This window comes from Poecilia latipinna, unplaced genomic scaffold, assembly GCF_001443285.1.
Source record: "Poecilia latipinna isolate Pla-1442-1.1 unplaced genomic scaffold, P_latipinna-1.0 Scaffold15, whole genome shotgun sequence".
NCBI classification, from domain to species: Eukaryota; Metazoa; Chordata; class Actinopteri; order Cyprinodontiformes; family Poeciliidae; genus Poecilia; species Poecilia latipinna.
The window spans coordinates 1051346-1059193 of record NW_015112631.1 but is presented as its reverse complement, the minus strand read 5'-3'; the positions used below and the strand labels follow the sequence as shown (position 1 = coordinate 1059193).

The following is a 7848-nucleotide window of genomic DNA, read 5'->3' as shown; positions in this document are numbered from 1 at the left end:
ATTATAATTATGTACCAATTTGAATTATTTACAGATTTTAATTTTTGAATTATTTTCATGTAAGTTTTTGGTAGAATTTGTAGGACAAAAATGGAAAAAGAGTTAAACTGCTGAAATATTTTAGAAGTCAAACAGGATAGAAAATTAGATGAGAAAGTCAAAGAATGTTTTTCTTGTAAATGATGATTTTTTTGCTTTTTTTGATTGTTCAGCTGAAACATTTCCTACTGAAATGTTTTTTTTCCTCCATGAACTGGTTAGTGTGCATTTTTTTCTTCACATTGTGCAATTCTTTCTTGCAACAAGTTTATTTTATGACACTTCCAGTTTATGACACTTCTAGTTGTCCAGGAAGATGTTTTCACGGTATAATACTGCAAGTTAGTCACTATGGGTGACCTTCGACCTTTTGGTTTACGTAAGATAATATTCCAACACAGACTCTCTCTGACTATTTTGAATTTCATCTAAAGCAAAGGGACTTCTTTGTGCCAGTAGGTAACTTTTCAACAGAGTAGATGAAAATGACATGAGGGGTTCCCCAAGGTTCCATCCTGTAATTTATTTATCCTTGTACAGAAAAACGTCTGCTTAGTCACACGGTGTTCATCTTTGCTGAATTTTTGCAAAAAGAAAAAAGACAATAAAAAAAGATCTACATTTATTATTGCAGTAACAGACTGATGGTATTTTTGCCGATTAGGCCCAACCACCATGATGTCTGAAGGCACCAAGAACATCGTGGAGGCCATGAAGGCACGAGGAATCCGCAAAGTCATCGGCTGCATGTCAGGTATGAGGCTTAAAGAGGCTGTTTATTAGCAAATAAATGTTAAATGTTTTTCATTTAACATGAAAAGCATAATATTTAAATTTTTATATTTATCATATCATCCCATTTATTTCTAACCCAGCGTTCCTCCTGTGGGATCGCGCCAAAGTCCCGCCTCGTCTGGTCCCAGTGACAGAGGATCATGACCGGATGTACACGGTTCTGAAAACATCCGGGCTCGACTACGTGGCTGTCATGCCTCCTCACATTGCTAGTCAGTAGAAAACAAGTATCTAGCAGTAACTTTCCTCCTTTAAATGATAGGATTTTATTTCTGTATACTAATAAAAAGTTGTAACTTGTTTGGGTTTTCTGCAGGCGACCTTCCTCTGACTGAGCGCTACTCGGCGACAGAAAATATGCTGAAAGGACGAGCCATCTCCAAGCACGATCTGGGACATTTCTTTGTCAAGTGTCTGTCCACATCGGAGTGGGACAGAAAGACTGTGGGAGTCTGGGGAGAATACAAATAATCCCAGCAAACTCACTGCAGATGCTTCCATTTTTTTACCATTTACACCAAAAAACTAAATAGAAAAGAGAACATTAACACATAAATCAAGAGATGTTTTTGATTTTTCAAATTCATTCCATCTCTTTTATTGGTAAATAAGCAAAACATGCTTCAGATCTTTGAGTTTTATTGTCTTTAACAGCCGCAGCACAAGATTGTATCTTGTTACCAAACTTTACAACATGTGAAGCTTTTATTCTGCTCTGGATTCATTTTACAGCTGGTAATAATAAAAGTCCTTTTTCTGTCTTGCATCATTTACTGAGTAAATTATAAAGCTCTAATGAGAAGTTTCACTCACTCTTAAAGCTCCAGTACCTCTTATAAATATATATAGATATATACATATATATATATTTTTACATATTTGATGAAACCGTCACCATGTTGTAACAATATTGTCTGAGACAGATCTGTGAAAAAATTTTAGCTCCTCTGCCTTCTCCCAGTGCCAACTAGAAACAGCCAATTAAAGGCGGGTCTTGGCGCTGTCAATCACAATCTTGTGTAGCACTGCCCATCCCCCTTTCCTCTCAGCTACCGCTGAGCATTCACATTAAATGCTAAGGCTAGTTAGCATAGCCACCAATGGTGGCAGATAAATGGTTTTCCTGTAATGGCCAGATGGTAGCACATTTAGCATCGAGTACATGAAGTGATTCACAACGCTAAGGCCCACCTCCTGAATCTGATTGGTTGTTTTTGGTCAGGAGTGGTACATTTCTTCTGACAATAGTAGCTCAGGTAGAGGGGATTCATCTCATCACAGGTTATCTGTTTAATAAACTGTCAACATGGTGACAGTTTGAACAAATATGTAAAAAAAAATAAAAAGTTACATACTTTAATGTGCATGAATATATGTTGTGATTTTAAATTATTTTGTGGAAGAGACATTTCCTTTTAGGAGACGGAAAAGAAGACAAGATTTAAAGGGGACCTATTATACAACATTTATATTTTGCACATTTTTCTACTTCCATTTGGGTCTCAACCGCCTCTAAAAACAACGCAGGGAAAAAAAAAAAAAAAAAACTTGACCAACTTGATTTTGATGTGTGGATAATGAGGCATTTCAAAAACTTCCCAATTGCTTAGTTACAATCCTCAGGCACTGTGCCGTTATCTATCAACTCTAGCCAAGCTCAGTCCGGTTACCTTGCAACCCAAAACCTCCACCACATGTAGGGAATGGGGTTTCGCCACCAGCAACTTATTTGGATTTAAAATATTTAAAGTGATATAGCCTTAAAACAGCTTTTTCTAAAAGGAGTTCAAAATAGGCGGAACTGAGCAGAATAAAATGTTATTGTGAAGAATGATTTTGTGCAACAGAATTCAAATATGTTCAAGAAATCATAAAAGGTCACTTTTAGCTTCTTGTGAAGTAATAGTGGTAGATATCAGAAAATAGAATAACATATTTTGTCACTCGACTTAGAAATTAAACTCTGATATTATAGATTAATCACATTTCCGCCAAAAAAAATCTCAGAAATTTTCTAGAAAAACTTGAAAATTTCCACGTATTCAACTTCAGAAATTTGGAAATTTCCAAGACTTTTTCTCAATTTCTGAGATCAATCTCAAAATTTCTCGTTTTCTAGCAAATTTTTTACTTTTCAAACATAGAAATCTCCAAATTCTTTCTCAAAAGATGTTGAGATGAATCTCAAAATTTCATTTTCTTTTTTTGGTGGAAATGTACTCCTCTTTTTTTCTATTTACAATGGTGCCAATACGTCTCTGAGCTTGCCATTGTCATTTTATCCCTAACTTTGTATTTACCAAATAATGGTTAACGGATTTGCACAAGCCTTTACTTTGAAAGAGTCAAACGGAAGTTGTATTTTGGTAAATTGACCCTTTTCCTGTTCTGGCCAATGCTAAGGCTGGGAAGGATGGAGGAGGAGCTGCGGCTGTTTTTGACTCGCTGGAACTTCATGAAGCTGGAAGTTTAAAGGAATAGAACCGAAACCAGAAACTTTGACATGTTTCTCTTCGGTTCGAGCTAATTTTACTAACAGTTTTTCTTCATATGGGCCACAACTTTCAGGTAACCTCTCTTCCTGTGCTTCCATAACTGGCCTTCATTTTAAATGAGTTTCCTTGTGGACGTGGACACCTCTTCTCTTGCTTTCCTTTTTAAAAGTCATACTAAAAGGGTTAAAATAGTTAATTTTAACGATATTATTAGTTATTTCTTTGCTTTTATGTCATAAATTATATATTGTCCTGTGGTAAATGTATTAACTAACCTCATTAGGTTGCAGTTTTGGTGGTTTTATACTGAACTCCGACGGAAATGCCTTTTTTGTGAGGTGACGTAATCATTGAGGAATTACTGCAATCCAAATTACATAATTCGGAACAGTGGCGACTTAACGGTTTTATAAATAGTATTTATATCAATACTGATATGGTGTTATTAGTATAAGATGAAGAAGTGTTACATTAGCTTGTCTTGTAAAGGGGGAAAAAAAATCATCTGGTGGAATGTTACGCAACTAAACTCCATTACCCAGAATGCCTTTCGACATCCAGCTTCCAACTGTAAAGCGACTGGCGTGAAACTCAAATCACGGGCGGGAGCTTGCTCTTAGTTTCACCCGACTCCGCGCTCCGGTACATTTAAACGTTTTTCACTTTTTCAAAAATCGCTATTTAAATTCCGTTCAATTTTTACTTTGGTTACATAAAAGCGAAGTTTTATCGGTCGTCCTTTTAGCGAAGTGAGTAATTGCGACGAGTTTAAAAGTTAAACGGCAGCAACGAAACTCTCCGAGGGAGGAGTGAACCAACAGGTCGGTTTAACTGTCTTTTTAAACAGCTTTACAAGTTTACAGCCTGGGTTTCCGGGTGAGTTAAAGTTTTTTGCTTTGTTTAAACAAAATGTTAGTTGTTTATTTAAATCATTTTATAAAGTGTCCCCTGTATAGCCGGGTAATTTTTTTCCCTCCCACACGATGAATCAAACGTTACAGCACCAACCCCCATCTTGTGTCTCAAAAAAGCAGCTTTCAGAGGATCAAAAATGCCTCTAAAAACTCAAAAGAAACAAAACCAAACTTGACTAAATCAGAATATATAATTTAGACGGTTTCTGATATCGATCCTGACTCTACCTTTTTAACTCTGAACTTTAAGTTTTACCTGTAATTAGATATAATCCTTGGGGAAACTTTTACTGACTTTACACTTTTTAAATTAAATGGCCCCAAGCATTAAAGTGTTTTTGAATTAGTTTATATTTGTCCTGAAACTTGAAAAGCTTAAGAAAAACGAGTCACGAAGAATGTTGAGTCATAGTAAAGCAGAAGCCAACAGATGACTAATTTCTGTCCTCCATTAGATTGATGGCATTATTTAAAAATAAGGACATGTGATATTCCACACCAGCTGTTTTACTTCCTCCATTCTCCATTCATCTGTCCTGAGAGATGATTTTTTATTTGTTATAATAGTGCTCAGTCTGAAAGTATAGAATTTGATTTGATCATTTTTCAAGTTTTCTAAGTAGAAAAACAAAATAAAATGAGAGGAAGCACAAATTTAGTATTCTTATTCTCTAAAATACAAATCAGAATTTATAAAAGATTTAAAGCTTTTCACTTCAATTTTATATCAAGACAATCTGATTTCTGATCTCAAATTGTAAATTCAGAATCGTTTTTTGATCCCCTTTTCAGTTTCTGTTGGTAGATTAAGTTTTTCTGATAATAAAAACAAAACCAAACAACCTTACTTCAGAATTGGAAAGGCATTTTTAGCTCAAACATCCAAAATATCATAAAAACTGATGAAAAAATCTGAAAACATTTAGTCTAGAAAACCAAGAAATGCTCAAATGGAAAAGTGGCAGGTTATAAATAAGGGAGTAATTATAATTTCCAAAAAAAAATAAATTTTTGTTTTCACAATTACAGATAAATGAATAGTTTTCTAAAAACCTGTATTCAGTTGTGTCCTCAGTGCTGGTGTCCCACATGTTTTAGGTGTTTTCCAGGTTCAACACACCTGCCTGAAATTAACAATGTTTTAGGATCCAGTTTAACCATTTGAAACATGGCAGGGACCGGCCCTGTCGGACGGGATTTGAACATCTCTGCTGTCATCAGTGGAAAAAACTCCAGTCCAGGTTTCACAGTCTTATTTAGACACAAATACACACCTGCAGTTTTTGTCAAAGTGAGACCTCTTGTTTTACAAATCAGCTTTGTAGCTCCACTTGAAAGAAACTATAAAATTGTTTTGTTTTGTATTTTTCTGGCAGGTTTTATTTTGTGATCATGTTATTTATAGATGTAACTGATTATTTAAACATTTATCAGCTAATTTAGCAATCAGTTAATCAAAACAAAAAAGGCAATTAGTTGTAATCAGAACAGTGTTCATAAGCCAGAACAATGTGTATGGATATATATACATATATACCTGTATTTAAAATAAAAACACTTTTGTCTGTAAATGTTTTTTTTGCCAAAACTCAAGTGTAAAGTTTTAACCAGTTGAGATTTACTAAAGCTGTTTTGTTGCATTTTAGGCAATATAAAGTTTTTCTTTTTTTCTTGTTTCCAAAAGGAATTGAGTTTTTTTTTTTTTTTTTAAGTAGTTAATGAAAAATCTGTAGAATGTGAGTGGCATCAACTCACTCACTCACTCTGGTTGCCTAGCAACAACCTACCAGGGTAACAAGCAGGTTCAAGCCCCCCATCCCCCTCCCAACTGTGGTTACCTAGCAACGACATGCTGAGTAACATGAGAATGTGTTCTTGCATTATTACCATTGTAGTACTTGAAAATGGTCTCAAAACAACAATATTATCGTTAATCACAAGAACTTCTGGGACGAATCAACATCCAGAAAAATAAGGCCTGAAGTTATGGCAGTAAATTTGTAAATGCGTCGGGCCTAGTCGGATCTCTCCAGGTTTTTTATTTATAGATCCAAACTTGAACCGTTTCTGCTTTCCTCCGCAGCGTGAAGATGATTCTGAAAGGTCAGAAACGGAAACTGGACCTGGAGGACGGGGAGGCGTCGGACCGGAGCAGCCCGACGTGGGAGAGCCAGCGGCAGTTCGTCTTCTCCGTGTCACTGAACAAGTACCAGCGCGGCCAGGAGCTGCCGGAGCCCAGCCTGCGCCGCTCGGTTCTGATCGCCAACACGCTGCGCCAGATCGCTCTGGAGAAACACTGTGAGTCGCCACCGCCACCGGACTCTGCCTTAATGTCCGGAGAACCGGCGACTCCGCCCACAAACCGCGGCCAATCAGAGGACGAGGACTGGGGGTCAGCGGAGTCCGACTTCTCCCTTTCAGCCGCCATTTCCTCCATCCTCACTGCGCTGGACTCCACCATCGACGGCGGCCCGCAGGCAGCTCCGCGGACACCTCTGCGGTCCGTGGAGAACCTCCTGGAGAGCGCCGGCGACGCGGCGAAACCCGGCTACGTGAACGACGTCAGCATGGAGGATCTGTTCCAGGAAGTAGATGCGTCCCTGCTGGGGAGAGTCGGCTACCCGGCCGAAGAGGAGCTGATCTGCTACCTGCCGCCGTTCTCCTCCGCCTCCTCCAACTTCAGGTGCTTGCCTTCGTTCTCCTCCTTCAGTCCGCTCTCTTCCTCGTCTTCCTCACCTGACTCCGCCTCCTTCTCTGGTCCTAATCAAAGCAGGGAAGCGTTTGAGCTGGAGCACCTGATGGAGATCCTGGTGGAGTCTTGACGACTTTCTCTAAAATAAACAACAAAAAACTTCCATCATAAGTTAGTGGTCTGAATTCAGAAGAGAAGAAATGCTTATTATTTTTTAACTTTCTACATGAACTCAAACAATAGTGCATTACGAGGTTTAGAAAGTCGTAGGAATGCAAATGAAATGTAAAAACGGGGCAGGAGGAACTTTGGCAGCTTTTGGTTTAAAAATAAACCGAGTCGCAGTAAAATCTGTTTGTAGCCTGAGCCGTTTCTTCACTGCTAAGCAGCGAGTCTGTGGATCATGAGCCAGTAAGCTGCAGCTGTCTGAAGCGTGAGCAGTACCGGGACCGGACCAGAAGATGGCGCCAGATCTCGGTTCTGATCATGTGGCAGAAACACTAACATTACGGCTCAGACCTGTGAAGAAGTCGGGAAGTTTTGCGTTTTGTTTTGGGAATATCTCAGCTGTTTTCCTGAACATGTCAGTTACGTTGCGTTCAGTTTCTGTAAGAGTTCAACTTGAAGTTGTTTTCTGTCTTTTTAAACTTGTTTTTAATTCAAAGAGCCATCACAGCACTGTTATTTAACACGCTGCAAAGTTTCAGCCATATTGGCTCTAAGAATCCCAGCGGTGCCGACATGTTTTATATGGTTTACTTTACATTTTTGCACTTTGTCAGTAATATGCATTTGCCTCAACCATGTTAGTGTTTTTAACACACAGTGATGAAACAAAAAGCCCTCTTTTTGTTCTTAAATGTTGTTAGACATTTAATACTTATTTCATATTTAATTGTTGAGCATTTAACCC

General features: G+C 38.0%; 2 protein-coding genes across 5 annotated transcripts in view; both read left to right on the top strand.

The window, feature by feature from the left end:
• blvrb (biliverdin reductase B) overlaps positions 1-1603 on the top strand; it is a 14053-nt gene extending 12450 nt beyond the window's left edge. Inside the window, exons 3-5 of the mRNA XM_015033246.1 lie at positions 704-793; positions 915-1046; positions 1151-1603. Of these exons, the coding sequence (XP_014888732.1) occupies positions 704-793; positions 915-1046; positions 1151-1305 (377 nt within the window). The 3' untranslated portion in view covers positions 1306-1603. The remainder of the gene's footprint in view (positions 1-703; positions 794-914; positions 1047-1150) is intronic.
• A 1621-nt stretch (positions 1604-3224) lies between these two features.
• sertad3 (SERTA domain containing 3) lies at positions 3225-7106 on the top strand. Of its 4 annotated transcripts, XM_015033234.1 has the most exons (3): positions 3838-4150; positions 6327-6926; positions 7017-7106. In XM_015033234.1, exons 2-3 carry the CDS (start codon positions 6334-6336, stop codon positions 7063-7065), a joined length of 642 nt encoding a protein of 213 aa, XP_014888720.1. In that variant the 5' UTR covers positions 3838-4150; positions 6327-6333; the 3' UTR covers positions 7066-7106. The 4 variants fall into 4 exon arrangements, with proteins under 4 accessions (XP_014888713.1, XP_014888720.1, XP_014888702.1 ...); XM_015033227.1 differs by lacking the exon at positions 3838-4150 and adding an exon at positions 3225-3402 and having other exon boundaries at positions 6327-7106; XM_015033216.1 differs by having other exon boundaries at positions 3845-4205; positions 6327-7106.
• Positions 7107-7848: the final 742 nt, after the last annotated feature.

Coding starts and splice junctions, on each gene's coding strand:
- sertad3 (XM_015033227.1), top strand. CDS start 6,334: ATGATTCTGAAAGGTCAGAAACGGAAACTGGACCTGGAGGACGGGGAG.